This window comes from Equus asinus, chromosome 13, assembly GCF_041296235.1.
Source record: "Equus asinus isolate D_3611 breed Donkey chromosome 13, EquAss-T2T_v2, whole genome shotgun sequence".
NCBI lineage: Eukaryota > Metazoa > Chordata > Mammalia > Perissodactyla > Equidae > Equus > Equus asinus.
In genome coordinates, this window is record NC_091802.1 from 43,936,820 (window position 1) to 43,951,501 (window position 14,682).

The 14,682-nt window shown below is 59.2% G+C and overlaps 1 protein-coding gene across 7 annotated transcripts in view; it reads right to left on the bottom strand.

Moving 5' to 3' along the window:
* Window positions 1–231: 231 nt before the first annotated feature.
* Window positions 232–14,682, bottom strand: part of ARHGAP27 (Rho GTPase activating protein 27) — a 31,853-nt gene continuing 17,402 nt past the window's right edge. For 3 of the 7 annotated variants that reach the window (XM_044745804.2, XM_070483397.1, XM_070483402.1), the window contains 15 exons: window positions 9,907–10,314; window positions 9,549–9,731; window positions 9,262–9,342; window positions 9,106–9,189; window positions 8,716–8,783; window positions 8,300–8,390; window positions 7,680–7,784; window positions 4,481–4,579; window positions 3,253–3,358; window positions 2,996–3,118; window positions 2,827–2,925; window positions 2,575–2,652; window positions 2,352–2,486; window positions 2,084–2,189; window positions 232–1,981 (listed from right to left, as the gene is read on the bottom strand). In XM_044745804.2, the coding sequence (XP_044601739.2) occupies window positions 1,804–1,981; window positions 2,084–2,189; window positions 2,352–2,486; window positions 2,575–2,652; window positions 2,827–2,925; window positions 2,996–3,118; window positions 3,253–3,358; window positions 4,481–4,579; window positions 7,680–7,784; window positions 8,300–8,390; window positions 8,716–8,783; window positions 9,106–9,189; window positions 9,262–9,342; window positions 9,549–9,731; window positions 9,907–10,314 (1,944 nt within the window). In that variant the 3' untranslated portion in view covers window positions 232–1,803. Of the gene's footprint in view, window positions 1,982–2,083; window positions 2,190–2,351; window positions 2,487–2,574; window positions 2,653–2,826; window positions 2,926–2,995; window positions 3,119–3,252; window positions 3,359–4,480; window positions 4,580–7,679; window positions 7,785–8,299; window positions 8,391–8,715; window positions 8,784–9,105; window positions 9,190–9,261; window positions 9,343–9,548; window positions 9,732–9,906; window positions 10,315–10,758; window positions 11,088–14,017; window positions 14,237–14,682 lie in introns of those variants that run through there. The other 4 variants (XM_070483400.1, XM_070483399.1, XM_070483401.1 and 1 more) reach the window with 4 other exon arrangements.

Genomic DNA, 14,682 nt, shown 5'->3' on the forward strand with positions numbered 1-14,682 from the left:
AATTCCCTCCCCGAACAGCCCCAGGCCCATTCCCTCAAGTGGACCCGGTGGGGTGGCCAAGGGGCAGCAGCGGGTCTGGTGGCTTGGGCTCATGGACCAGAGCATCCGCGTGTGTGCACATGACCCTCCCCTCGGGGCAGGATGGCTGGGACGGGGAGATACCGGGGGCCAGCTTGGTCAGCTCTTCCCACGCCATCACATTTGGGCATGGAACTCAAGAGTCAAAGAAGGTTACAGTGGAACCTGGCCTCCAGGTCAGTGTGAAGGTTTATTTACCAAGGTAGGAGAATAGAACGTATTTCATTGAACATTGTTAGCTCGATCTATAACTTTACAACACTTCGACACACGGTATGAGGCCTCCACTGTACTCTTCCCCAGCCCCGCCGGCACTAGGGGTGGGCTTGGCTCAGCCTCATATGCGGACCACGCGCTCCACAAGGGAGGGTGCACACTACCCCCGCCCTGGGGCACAGTGCCTGGCACAGAAGAGCAGATAATAAATATTGGCTGTGAGAAACACAGGAGACAGTCCAAGTTAGATGCTTGGCACAGTGCAATAAATATTAGCTATTATTGCTTGTGGAATAAATGATGGGTGGGTGGGGCATGGGGCTGAGACCCATAAACCGAGGTGGTTTGTGTACAAGGAGGGAAGGGGGGCTGCCGACCCCAGGGTTCACACTTCCTTTCCTGAGGTTGTGCCCCCCTCCCCCCACCCTGCAGGCCTCTCCCAGCTCTTCATGGCAAGGCGGGCACCGGTGGGCATACTCAGCCAGGGCACTGGGAGGGGCTGGGGGCTCCTGCCAGCGCCCCCTCAACCCTGGGGGCAAGAATAACAGCAGGTTTCCTGGCCCTTGCTTTCAGGGACCTCCCAAGGCCCACACAGAACCCATCCAGCTTAGTTCCTTTTGCTGTACCCATAAGCCCATGCTGGGTCGGGGGCTAGCTCACAGGGTGGATTTCTCCCTTATCGGAGACTGTGCTCTGGTGTGAGAGGAGCCTGGGCCAGGAGTCAGATCCCCCGCTGGCCCCTGAACAAGTCACTTGGCCTCTGTAAGCCTGTTTCCTCATCTGTAAAATGGGACTGTGTGTGGAAACGGTGCATGTCAAGTGGCAGGAGCAGGGTACACGCTGTCCAAGAGGAAGAACCCTCACACACAACACAAGTGGATCAGGGAGCGCAGAGGCCGGGAACCCCAGACAGCAAAGCAGATGAAAATGGTCCACCGCGAGCCAGTAAGAGAGCCGGGCAGGAGCATCATCCCTGAGGCCCGGGGAAAGGCAGGCAGCCGCCCACGCCGGAGGCCGGGTCAGTCCTGTTTCGGCAGCAGGCAAGTTGTCGGTGGCCGCTTCATGACCCGAACGGTGCCACGCACAGGGCTGGGGCCCTAAGGGGCTCCGTGCAGGCCTCGACAGGGTCCGGGCCAGAAGAGGCTAGGAAGCCCCTCACCCAAATTCCTCCCAGCCCGGGCTGTCCCAGAAAACCATCCTCACTGCCCCCACATTCTCACACACGCACAGTAGGTGGCGCTGTAATAAAGAACAGAACCCAATTAACCTCTAGCGGAACAGGCCAGGGGAAAAAAAAATCACATTTTGCGAACTGCCCACCAGGGGTCACCATCCTGCACCGAGGGGTGCAGAATTCACACCCGCCTGCGGGCCGGTAGCAGGCGGAGCGGCTCCGAGATAGAGTCCGGCCACGTGGCCTCCAGCCGCCCAGCTTCTGTGGCCGGACCACCGTCACTCCCAGTCGCAGGGCCGCAGTGCTAGCAGCGGGGGCGGGGTGGAGGCCCGCGGTCAGTGAGGCCGGAAGATGTCTGAGCACTGCTGCAGGATGAGCTCCACCACCTGGTTCTGGAACACCATGGTCATGGGCATGCTGGTTTCCTCCTTCTCGGGCCGCAGGAGCGTGGGCCCGAACACTATGGCCACGCTCTGCACTGACATGCGGTTCTGTTCGCCGTGCTCGATCACCCTGCGGCGGGGTGCGGGTGGCGTGGGGTCAGGGCCCAGAGCCGGGGTAGTGAGGAAACATAGGGGGTCCCGCCTCCCCATCCCCGCCGGCTCGCCCGCTCACCTGCACAGGTGCTGGAAGAGCAGGCGCAGCGTATCGTGGTTGGGGGCGGGCAGCGAACGCACCAGGTCCCGCACGCAGCGGCTGCGCTGGGCCTGGTCCTGCAGCTCTGGGGAAGGGAAGGGTCAGACAGAGCAAGAGGGAGGGTCAGCTCAGCGAGGGGAACGCAGGGGACTGACTCCCAGCATGTGGGGGGGTCCTGGCCAAGGACGTGCACGAGGCAGGCCAGCTCCACCCCGACCCCCTCCGCCCCACCGCCCCTGGCACTCACTGATGGCCGCGATGAACTGGCGGAAGTGCGAGAAGGGGAAGAGGGGCTCGGGCAGCTCCCGAAAGAAGAGCTTCAGGGCGCCAGTGATAACGTGGACATCCTCCCAGCGCCCGTCGTCCAGGTCCAGGCGCTCATCTGCGGCAATGGGGAGAGCGGGGGGGAAAGGAGGTCAGTAGCCCCTCGCGCCTTCAGGCCCTGGGGCAGGCACCGGGACAGGCCTCACCGTGGTCCACCTTATAGCGCAGCTTCTGGATGGTGGCCAGGTTCCCACTGATGCGGTACAGCCCGTCGATGTCCAGCCCTGGAGCAGAGGGAGGCGCTTGACCCCGCGTTTGGTGGGATGGGGCTAAAGCCCCCTGCTATGATTCCTACTCAGGGGCTCCCATTCTGTCCGCCACAACCCTGGGCCCACCCAGGGGTCTCTGGCACGGGGCCCTGGGAGGAGGCCACGCGGCGCCCGAGCGCGTACACGTACCCCGGGCCTCGACGGCGCGGATGCACTGCTGCACGAAGCGCGGCACCGGGCTCCGCTCGCGCTCACACAGCGCGGCCAGCGCGCAGCCGAACACCTGGTCTGGGGGAGGGCGAGGGTCGTCAGCGCCGCCCGCCCGCGCCCCCCGCCCCGCGCCCGCCCGCCCCGCTACCTTTGATGTAGCCCTTCTCCCGCAGCGACTGCAGCGTGGGCCGCTTCAGGAGGAACTTGCGCAGCTTGTGCCGGACCTTGCTCAGGTCGCTCTCCAGGCCCCCGGGATACAGCGCGGGCGCGGCTGCCGCACGGGGATGCAGGGATGATCAGTCGGTGGCGCCGGAGGTGGCCCGGCAGGCCCCAGCCGGGTCATCACCATTCCCCAAAGATGCCCTCCATGCCCCCCCGCCTCCCACACCCCTACCCCGCACACACCTGCGCCCGGCCGCGCCTCGTCCTCCCGCCAGCTTCCCAGGCGCTCGCTGGACCCGAAGTCCACACTGCTGCTCTCATTTTCCTCCTCCGGGGGCAGGTCTGCGGACTAGAATCACACAGCCTCAGAGAGGCAGAGCCTAGGGCCAGGCGGGGGGCCTTTGGGGATGGGGTGAGAGACCGGAAGTGCCCTCCCAGCAGGCCTGGCGACCCCCAGGCAGAGTTCACTTTTCCCTTAAGCAGGTTAACTCGCCTCACCTCCACCAGGGAATCTCAGAACATTCACCTCCCTTCGCTGCATGGAGCCCTTCAGGTGTTAGAGACAGTCATCCTGTTCTCCCCCAGCCTTTATCTTGGCGGCACCTACTCACCTTCCAGCTCCTGGCCCCCTTTCCCTATAATTTTCCTTAGTATACACTCCACTACGTGAGCATTCCTCAATATGTGGCTCCCAGTTCAACCTTGCAGTTCCAATTGGGGCCAGAGCACTGCCAACGACTTCACTTCCCTGGATCTGGATTCCTACCTCTATTAATATAGCCAAACATGGCACCCAGTGTTGGCTCATAGGGAACTAAGGACCAAAAAGCCCCAAGCTGGGCCAGCAGTGGCAGTGGTTAAGTTTGCTCTCTCCATTTTGGCAGCCAGGGATTCTGGTTTTAGATCCCAGACACGGACCTACACACTGCCCATCAAGCCTTGCTGTGGAGGCATTGCACATATAAAATAGAGGACGATTGGCATGGATGTTAGCTCAGGGCCAATCTTCCTCACCAAAAAAAAAAAAAAAAGCCCTAAGTTGTTTACTTATGCAATTGATATTTGAACCTAAAAACCTTCAATTCAATCCTTTTAAATTATATCTTTTAGTGTCAGCCTGTCACGCCAACCTGAGGCTGTTTCTGAGAGTATTTACTTTTCCTGCTGCTTTCCTTGAAATGAGACACTCCTCTAGGATCTGCCCCTATCCCCACCTGAAGAGCCCTCCTGCAGGGCCAACCCCAGAGGCTGGATTCACATACTGAAGAAAGGCTGTTTTTTCAGCAGCCCATCTGCCATCCGGCCATAAGGGGGGGGACTGCATCTGCCGGGAGTGGTACTCACCCACTGGTGCCATGGAGCTCCTGGGGCCTGAGTGGAGGGTCCCTCCCACCACAGTGGGCACAGCTGCCTTGCATAATGGCTTGCCATCCCCTCCCTCCCAGCCCTGGAGGCTCCAGGCTCTGCCTACCAGCTCCTGGATGGCCTGGGCGATGGCCTTGTGCCAGGTGCTGATGATGGCCTCTGAGTCGTGCTGGATCAGGTACTCTGAGCCATCTCGGCTCCGCAGCTGAAGAGACACAAGTCGCCGAGTCATCTCTGGTTCCCTGGGTTGGCCCCAGGGCTAGGCCCCAGGGGAGATACAGACAGGGAAGTGATCTGTTCCTGTCCCTGGGGACTCAGAGCCTAATGCAGAAACAGCCTCACTCAGGCCAAGGTATTCTGCCTCATTAAAAGCAGTAGGTGACAGCATGCCTGTGTTACAGATGGGCAAACTGAGGCTCAGCAGTTTATGCAACTCCCTTGTTGACACACAGCTAGTGAGTGATGGAACAAGGATCTGAGTGCAGCAGATCCGCACGGCTCAACTGTCTGGTACACGTCCCCCTGCCCCATCCTGCCTCCCACGAGCCACAGAACATGGTGGGCCTCACCAAGAGCAGGGCCAGGAAAAAGGTCAACGAAAGAAACTCCCTGTGGGAGGCCTCTGGCTGCTGGACTGAACAGTGAAGAAAATGCTGGGAGAGAGGATCTGAAAGCAGATCATAGCTGATGCAGAGAAAGCAAGTGACTCCCTCCTCCATATGCATACTGAGGACCTAGGAGTGTCATCCCGCTTCTGCAGCCACGAGTCCCCGCCCTCTCTCACACTCCAGCGGGGGCAATGCGTCCTCTTACAGCCAACTTCATCGGAAGCGTAAATGAAACAAAACTCCAGAGGGAAACTCTCCCACTTTCTGACTACTCAAAGCCTGGTCTGATGAACAGGCTGGAGGGTACCAACCCACCTTCTCTTATTCTCTCCAAGGAACTACGCACACGGTTTGGAGAGGTCTGTGAGCTGAGGAAGCACTGCCCGGTCAGTCTGCTGGATGCTCCATCCAGACCACAGGCCATACTCTTCCTTAAGAGGCCCCAAAGTCTGGGTTTCCAAACCCACTATTTATACTATTAAAGAGCAAGCAGATATCAATCGCCCAGGCGGTTCTTCGGACTGACAGCTGCTGAGTGTCCTTGTTCCCTGACAAAGGCTCCAAAGGACAGGGGGAGGCGGTCAGCAACTTGGACAGACTCAGCGCCCCGGCTCTGAGGACCGGGCGCTCAAGGTTGATGTGAGTGTTTGGTGCAGCAGCTGACAGCAGCCCTGCCCTTTGGGCCGGGTGAGTCAGTCAGCGGAAACTGTCTCAGACAACAGGGTGCAACTTCCAGAAGCAGCGAGGGCTGTCTCGTGGCTGCCCACCTTTTAAACTTCGACTTGAGCACTATTTAAACTGCCTTTAAAAATTAAAAAAGAGAAAAAGAAAAACTGCATGTTCCACCCCACTCGCTCCCTACAGACTGGAGAACCTTCCTCATCAGGCAGCTAGCGCAGCCCACCCCCGTCTCAGCTGACAAGAGCCCTGCCTCTCTCACCCCAGAGAACAGCCCGACAGCTTCTAAAACCACCACCATGATTTTTGGCAGCTTTCTCAAAACATACTCAGTACCTATTGGAAAGTTTCACACAGAAGGCAAAGCTGGATAGTTACAGAGCAAAATAACTCACAAACATTCATCCTGTTCAATGCACAGGCAAGCTGAGCTGCCCCAAACCAGCTGTTTTTAGAGGACTGTTCCTGAAGTTTTCTGTGGCTCTGGGGCAACTAGGAAGACCTGCTGTGAAATCTGCCAGGCCCAACCAGCCTGGCCATGATATAGAATTTGTGGCTGTCCCTTGCGAAAAATCCTTGAGTTGCCTGCAGGCCACCCCTGAGTGGAGGGAGGATGGCCACCTGCCGGCCGAGAAGCGGGGGCTCCTGACTTCCACTCGACTCTCAGCATACGTCAGCTTGAGTAGCTTCCAGGAGAACCCTCTGCCTTCCAGTGCTTGCTGGAAAAGACACCTCAGAAGAGTTTACTCTGAAACTTTCATCAAAAGCCCAGGCGGAGAGGTGACGCTTATGGAGCACTGGCTGGAGGGTGTCCCCTCTAGGTCAGGGAAGGAACATGCCTAGCAAAAGTGATGTCCCTCTTCAGTTTGATGCCCGTGGCAGACATTGCTAGTTGATCACAGAACTCCACGCTGCTAAGCCTGGAGAAGGCTCCAGACCCACTGATCCGAGTAGCTCATGAAATGAAACCGGTTTTCCAACCCTGCTCTGTGGATCCTCTGGTTCTAGGACTGAATGAAGCTTGGTGAGTCATCGGACGACTGCACACTCCAGCTCCTTGCGGAACTGCTTTTCCTGAGCTGAGAGATGAGGTCGTGCTTTTGGCTGTTATCACGTTCCCTGAAGCAGCCCCAAAAATCCCTTACTAAACTAGAATGGGGCTCCACGCTAAGGATTTCTTCAAGAGCTAAGGGTTAGGACAAAGCTTGGATTTCCCTCAAAATCTGGGAAGGCCTCCCTGTCCTCTTAATAAGAGCCATGTCGCTGATCACCCTCGTCTCTTTGCTTTGGCTGCTGGGAAAGCTGGAGCTATCTTTCTTCAGCAACAACCACCTTACCCCTGTCCATCATCTGCCCCCCATCCCACTCCACATCTCCACCTTCTTGTGCCTGATCCTGGCTTGTCAGTGGATTTGGCCAGCTCACCATGTGCTTTTCTCGTGAGTTGCCTCAAAACTTCCGGGGACTGAGATGAGGGTAAAAGTAGTTTAAAAACAAGACAACGCGTGGACAGTGGAGGGTATGGCGCTGTGATGGTCCTGGCCTGGGCCCCACCTGGCCTCTCTCTTCCTGCTGGGGGAACCTGGGAAACGTGTCCACTGCCCTGGTGGATTCACTGGGGACCCAGTCCAGTTGGAAGGTGGGCTCCGACCATCCAGAGTGGGTTTCCCAGGCTGTCAGAGTGAGCAGCCAGGCACGGGAGTCTCCTGTCCATCTCAGGCCAGAGCAGCAGAGATGAGAGCTGTCCTAGGCATGACAGAGTTTTGTCCCTCAGAGACCTCTACCCCTCCCCTCCCTCCAGGGCCAAGGACTGGTGGGCTCAGCTCCTGGAGAAGGAACTGCAGAATCCACGATGCCAGAACCACTGCGGAGGGGTCCCTGAGGTGGGTGTGGCTGCAGCTTTGAGCCCTGAGAATTGCAGCCCCAACTGTCCCCAGGTCCCTCTTCTGGGGGCTTGCCTCGAGACAGTTCCAAGCCAGCAGAAAGCCCCTTCTCCTTCTCCCCACCCCCACCACTCACCTCCAGCACATGCTTCTTGCTGGATTTGTCCTTGGGAGCCCAGGCGAGAGAGGCCCCCTTCAGCTCCACCGTGTACTCGGGGGTGGAGAGCTTGTAAGGCTGTCTCTGTGGGAGAGGGAGGAAGGGTTGGGGGAGCCGTCAGCTCAGACAGGCCTGCCATGGTGCCCTGGCTCCGATCCACCAGGCGCCCTCAGCTCCAGGGACAGGTTGGGGTCACAGCTCTGGGGCAGGGGGCCCAGGGGCTCCTGGAACCCAGAAATTCCCATACATTTTAATCACAGAGCCTGAGGGCTGACTGGTCCTTTGCTGCCTGCCCACCAGGAGAGGAAAGGAGAAAGGAGTGCAGCCCCCTCTCCTGAGAGCAGAGATGCCCAGCCCCCAGCCTCCCTGCCCACCAGGCTGGAGCTATCCACCCTCAAGGACCGCTCCCCAGGCCCAGGGTAGCTGAAAGTGCTTGTCCCGGAGTGAATCTGCTGTTGCCACCCCCTGCCAAAGCCCAGCTCTCTTGACGTGGATGTTCCACTGTCTCAGACCCAGCGTCTGACAAGCCAGATCAGGTCAAGACCCTCAGAAGTCAGGAGCAGATGGGGTGGTCCCTGCCCTGGGGGCTTGGGCCTCACCAGGCCGCCTGCAGCCGAGGCCTTTGAGTCCTTGAAGAACGTCAGGACGCCGCCCTCCAGCACTGTCCAGGAGGCACTCCAGTGCTTCTTCCTAGGTGGGGGTGGGGGTGGGGAGGTGGGAGGTGGCAGGGCTTGGCTTTGGCCCTGGGCTGAGGCCTCTCTCCCACCCTCAGGAGCAGGACACAGAGCTTAAGAACACAGCTCGGGACACCCACCTGTGAGGGGTGGACTCCCATCTCTAATACCTGGTAGCCAAGGGACCTTGGGCAAGTCACTTTATCTCTGTGCCTCAGTGTCCTTACAGGACCTCTTAGAAAGTCACCTTGAGGACTGACAGGAGCCTAGCATCCAGGAGCACACTGTGAACACCCTCAGTAAGGCCCAGCTCCCTGGTCTGGGTGCAGACAGGCACTCACCGGAGCCGCTTCCCCTTGTCCACTGTCTTGGTGCGATGGAGCACACCTGCCTTGTCCAAGGTCTTGATCTGAGAGAGAGAAGGGGAAAGAGGAAGCAGTTTAGGGGCTGAGCCACGGTGGGCAGAGGTTAGTCTCCCCCTCAGCCAGCAGCTCCCCACAGGCTGGGCCTGAGTCTCCACTGAACCAGCAGCAGCCAGAGAGATTTCTCCCCAGTTTCCAACCTCACCTCACTCTGGGCCTGGGATGACCCAGACCCAGGTTCCTTCAGCCCAGGCAGGTGCTGGGGCTATGGGGAGATGAGCCTGACCCAGTCGCAGCCCCCAGGACCTCCAGAAATCCCCTATTGCTTCTGTGGGGGTCCTGCCAGGGCCTACAGGCCTCTTCCCTTACCCTCTCCTCAGGGGGGCTGGCCTGGGCTGGGGTCTCACTGTCCTGGCTGGATTTTCGGATGGTTCGAGGGGCAGGGACAGGGACCTGGGGAGAAAGACACTGTCGTATATAACCCCCTCCTCCCTCCCTGGCACTCCCCCTTCCCCTGCTGGCTACCTGGGGCAGCTCCCACTGAACGGAGGCATCCTCTGGGTTGTAGAAGTAGGGCTTCCCATGTTGGTCCTCCAGCCTCACCCACTGTGGAGAGAGGGATGGTCAGGGCTCCAGCCCGCCTCGTGAGAGGGGAGGAAAACGTCTCCCTACAGCAGAGCCCAACACAGCCCTGAGGATTTGGAGGGCTGGCTTGGAGCCTGTGCAGGAGCTGCAGCTGAGGAGCTACTAGTGAGAAAGGGTTGGAGGAGCGACCCCGGAGCTGTCTGGGCCCATCTGCCCGCTGCCCCTACCTTCTCTTGGGTGAAGTGGTTGGTGTAGAGCGTCTGACCATCCGAGTCCACGTGGCAAGACCAGCCGGGGGGCGTGGCCAAGGGAGAGGTGGGCCCGGGCTCGCTGAAGGAGCCCACGGGGGAATAGTCCTCCTCGGGGTAACTGGTCAGCAACTCAGGGTAGTCAGTCTCGGGGGTAGGGGGCTGTAGAGAGCAGAGGCCTGAGTCAGAGGGTCTCGGAGCCAGTATAGACCCCCTGGCCCCGCCCTTTCGGACCAGGCCACGCCCCCTCACCGGCCGTCCCGGGGCTGTGGGCAGCAGGAGGCGGGGTCAGAGCCTCCGAGCCAGCCCGGCCCACCCGCGCAGGCCCCGCCCTCACCCTCTGGTCCCCCGGGCTGCCGGGGCTCAGGCCGGGCTGCATGTCCTGCTCGTCCTCCGGCTCGTCCTCGGCCTCGTCCTCCCAGGCCGTCTCGCCCGTCAGAGGGTTGTAGAAGAACACCCTGCGGCTCTCCTCATCCCAGTACTGGCCCCACTCGGTCTCGACGCTCTCGCCGCTGCCCACCGAGGCCGGGGAGGTGGCCGGGCTGGCGGCGCCCTCGGCAGCCTCGAAGGGCGACTCCCAGGTGGTGACGCCCGTGTCCGGGTTGTAGTAGTAGGGGCGCCCGGTGTCCGCGTCCGTGTGCGTCTCCCACACCGGGCCGGGGCGGGGGGCCGCGGCGGGGCCCGGCGAGGTGACCGAAGGCTGCCTCTCTACGTTCGCGTACACGGGCTCCGGGGGCTCGTCCACCTGCGCGAGGAGGAGGGGGAGGTGACCTTCAGCGCAGCTCCGGGGTCACAGTCCCCACTGGGCCACTTGCCGCCCGAACGACCTTCAGCAAGTCACAGCACCCCTCTGCCTCAGTTCCCCCGGCTGCAAAATGTCTGCCCTGCCCATTCCGGAAATTGTAGTGAAGAGAGAAGGAGGAAATGTTCTTGAAAGTGCTTTTGTAAAGTATGGAGTGCCCCAGATGCGTGGGACAATTACATTAATAATTTATTAACAACAATAAAATTTCGATAACGGAGTTCTCCCAGCTGCGCACCCATAGGGGCCAATCAAAGGTTGGGCAGAAACAGAGAAATAGCCTAGGGACCCATCACTCCTCTGACCCCATTCAGGTCCCATGGGGGCAGGGCCCTGCTGCATTCTACAGCCCCCACCAAGAGCCCCCACCCCTCCTTCCTTCCTGACCCGGAAAGCTCTGGACTGGATTCCGTGCTGCCTCTGGATTTGGGGCTGGAACTTCCTCCGTGTGCGGTTTGCAGGCCTCAGAATCAATTCCAGACAAGAGGATAAGAGAGGAGAGCCAGAAGGGAGGGAGAAAGGAGGGGCGGGGAGAGGTGAGCCCCCTTCCCGGCCAAAGGAAAGTGGGGCAGGCTGGAGGTTCAGCCACATGGAATGGTGGTGCTTAACACCCTCACAGCCCTCTGCTGCCCGTGGGGCAAAGTCTAAGCCCTTAACAGGGCCTGAGACAGCCCATCACCTGCTGTCTTCCACCTTATTTCCGGCCACGCCTTCCCCCTTGCTTTGAACTTTAAGTCCAAGTAGCAGCGAGTTGCTGCAGGTCCCGGCCCTCTCTGCTGTGTGTCCACCAGGCCTCAGCTCATTTGCAGGCTTCCCAGGCCCAAACCCACCCCTTTCGCACCTGGCTGACTCCTATTCCTACTTCAGGACTCAGCTTAGGCGTCAGGTGCAAGACCTTTCGCGAGATTTCTCCTGTGCGCCCACCACACCCAGCCCAGCACCCTCAGCCCGGCAGATAACTATACTGTCCAACCCAAGGCAGCAGAATAGCACACGGAGATTATCGCTGTTTTCTGAGAATGTGTGATGGTACAAGGGAAAAGCAGATTTCAAAATGGCAAACTTAGCATAATTTCAATTTTGCGTTTTTAGAAACCCTCCAAAATGCTAACAGAGGTCCTCTCTGGGCAGTATAATCAAAGAGACTGGATTTGTTTCAGTTTACTTTTTTCTTTAAACTTTTCTGCAGCCTCTAAATTTTGTACAATAAACCTTTTTTTCTAAATCACACAAGTTCCTCTATTGCTGTGACATCTTCACTAAGCTGTAAACTCCTCAAGAGGGGAAAGAAGGCCTGCTCAAGGTGGCCTCTCCTAGGCCTCAGGCAGGCACCTGAGAAAACATTCGTGTGTCCAACAAAGACTCGTCTGCTCTGGGCATGCAGCAGTGAACAAATGGACACGATCCCCGCCCTGGCGTGGTGGCACACCAGTGCGCAGGAGTGTAAAAGGTGGGAGGAGTAGGGAGACAAGCAGGGCGGGGAGTGAAATGCACAGCATGTCAATGACGATCGCTGCTAACAAGAAAACAAACACAGCCAGAGACGGGGGGGGGTGTTGCAGGCTTAGACAAAGTGGCAGGGCCCGGGCACATAGCGGGCAGGAAGAGCTGGGTGCACAAGTCCACCAGTTTCTCACTCCTCTCCCTCACCCCACAAGCTCCTGTGTGGCCGAGATAGGACCCTCCACCCCACTTCTCCTTTCTCTCTGTCCTTTACAGCCCTCCTGCGGCATCCTGTATTCCAACCACTTCAGGCCGCTGACCCTTCCCCAAACACAAAAGGCATCTTCCTACCTCCGTGCCTTTGCTCCAGCCGTTCCCTCGGCCCAGAACTCCCTGCTCTCATTCCCTGCCTGCCTGAATCCTGTTCCTCCACTTGAGCTGGGCTCACAAGCCTCACCTGGGAGAGGCCTTCTCCCTCCAGAGAGAAGTCTGACCCACTGGCAGTCTACTCGTCACTGTCAGGGCCCGATGGCATTCTGGTTAGTTCCTTGTCCACCCGTCTGCCTACCTTCTTGGCCCCAAAAGGCAGGAGTTTCTTGAGAGCAGGACCCAGGATGAGGTAACTGACCCCACTTCCCCCCAGGAGGTGGTCCAATGCCCTGATGCACACAGCTGATCCACCAAAAACATCTATTGCTTGAGTACCCAAGTCAATCCATGCCAAACTTCAGCCACAAACAAAAAGCAAACACAGCTGACACTACAGGAGAGACTGGAGGTAGCTTTGAGCAAGAACTTCCTGAGAATGAGGGTTCAAGCACAGGGACCAGGAGACTCCTTGGGAGGACAGGACGGAGCAGAGGGGAGAGGAAGGTGATGACCAGATGCACCTCCTCCCCACCCTAGCTGGACCCACTGAGGCAGTGGCCTTGTCCATCCCTGGGACACGGGTTGGAAGGGCCCACAGAGGTGGACAAGCCAAGTAAGGAGCCAGGCTCTTTGGAGTGAGGATTTCCACCTTATTTATGCAAAGCCACCCTCCTCATAGTTCTTAGACTAATTCTGGGAGTGAACTTTTTGGCTCTTGGGAGAGCTACATCCTTCACGCTCTCCTTTGGGGCACCTTTTGCATCCATGGTTGGTTAAGCCATAAAAAGGCTACCCGGCTGCTGGCCTTGGCTCTGAGTCCACAGGGCGTCCCAGGCTGGTGGGGCTGATGGGGATCTCACACACGGAACATGCCCAGCAGGGACAGAGGAGATTTGGAAGGTAGTTTAGGTGCCCCATGTGACAGGGCTGTCACAAGGAAGAGGAGATGCAGAATCACACTGTGGGCTCCAGACTGTGGATCAGAGCCGAATGGGGGCAGGGCAGTGCCCCTTTGAAGGGATCACATTCGAAGGATGGGGGCTGCCCCAGAGACATGGGCTGCCTCAGGAGATAGTGAGGGGCCTTCACTGGAGGTGAGCAAGCCAAGTCCAGCTCCCTGGGAGGGATGCTGCAGCCCTGTGGAGGGGTCTAGAACTCTCTGTCAAGCCCCCACAGTGCTAAGATAGAGGCACTTTCCTCTCCTGGCAGAGCCTCAGTCAGGCTCAGATCAGTTCCTGAGGCCAGGTGGGGCCAGTCCCTCCAAGCCCTTGGCCTCCAAGGGGGAGCTCGCCCAGGTTGAGCAGAGCCTGCCACCCTGGCCCCCAAATCCTGGAGGCCTGGACAAGGCACAGATGTGGGGCATCAACAGGGAACTGAGTAGGGTACCAAGTGCTCTCAGGACCCAGATCCCAGTCATGACAGAGACACAGGGTACATGGAGAGGGAAAGAGGAAGTGGTCTCCTTCCCTCAGGCCAGAGGACAGAGCCAAGAGGGCCCCGGCTCTCACCACACCCAGCTGCCGGGCGCTCCTCTTGTCGCCAAGTCCCTCCCCTTGCCCACAAGCAGGTGGCAGGCCTGCCTCTCTTTCCCCCGGCTGATCACCGCCTCTTAGCATCCCTTTGCAGGCCCTCTCACACGGGCAGGGCCTCAGAGAAGGGAAGAGGAAAGAAGGGAGGAGCCCCCGGCTGTGAGACCCCCTGCTCTGACTCTCAGCTCACCTAGCTCCTACCGAGGCCAGAGGAGGGAGGCCACTGGTGGCCCCGTGACGCCACAGGCCCCTCTGCCACCCCACGAGAGGCTGAACTCCCTCCTCCCAATGCCAGGGTCCCCTACCTGTACCCGCAGGGCCCGACTCTGCCTCCTGGTCAGCTTGGCAATCATGTCTACCATCCTGTCCCCTCAGGGCTGCTCGGACAGAGCCCTGGGAAGGTTTTGGGGGTGGAGCCAAGGGGCACAACCCCAGGGCTGGCACAGGGCAACGGGGAAACAAGAAGTTGCCTCGAGATGGCGGGAGGCTGAGCCTCCAGCCCATTTCCTGTCAGGGCTGCGGAAGTGCTGCCTGAGACAGAGTGGGGTGGGGTGGGGTGGGGTGGGGGGTGCCTCAGGTCAGGCGTTTTTTTATGTGTCCAGGCACACCACTGGCCACCCTACTCAGTGCTCTGATTATTGAAGAGTTCTGAATCCCAGGCCCAGACACAGGCACGGAGCAGACTCCACAGAGGACGGCGCAGGGCCGTGGGTGGGGGAGGGGTAGGCTGCACAGACAGAGGGCAGGCAGAGGGGGCAGCTGGGTGTTGGGGCCTGAGCTGGCATAGACAGGACCATGAGTGGCCATCAGCTCCCCCAAGGCCCAGGAACAATGTGATGGGAAAGAGGAAGCTTGTATGTGGGGGGTGCCTGAAAGAGGAAGGGGTCTGGGCAGATGTGGTATCAGAGGGAGCCAGTGTCTGGATCCCTCTGGCCACGTGGAGGACAGGAGGGATTCTGACCACACCACC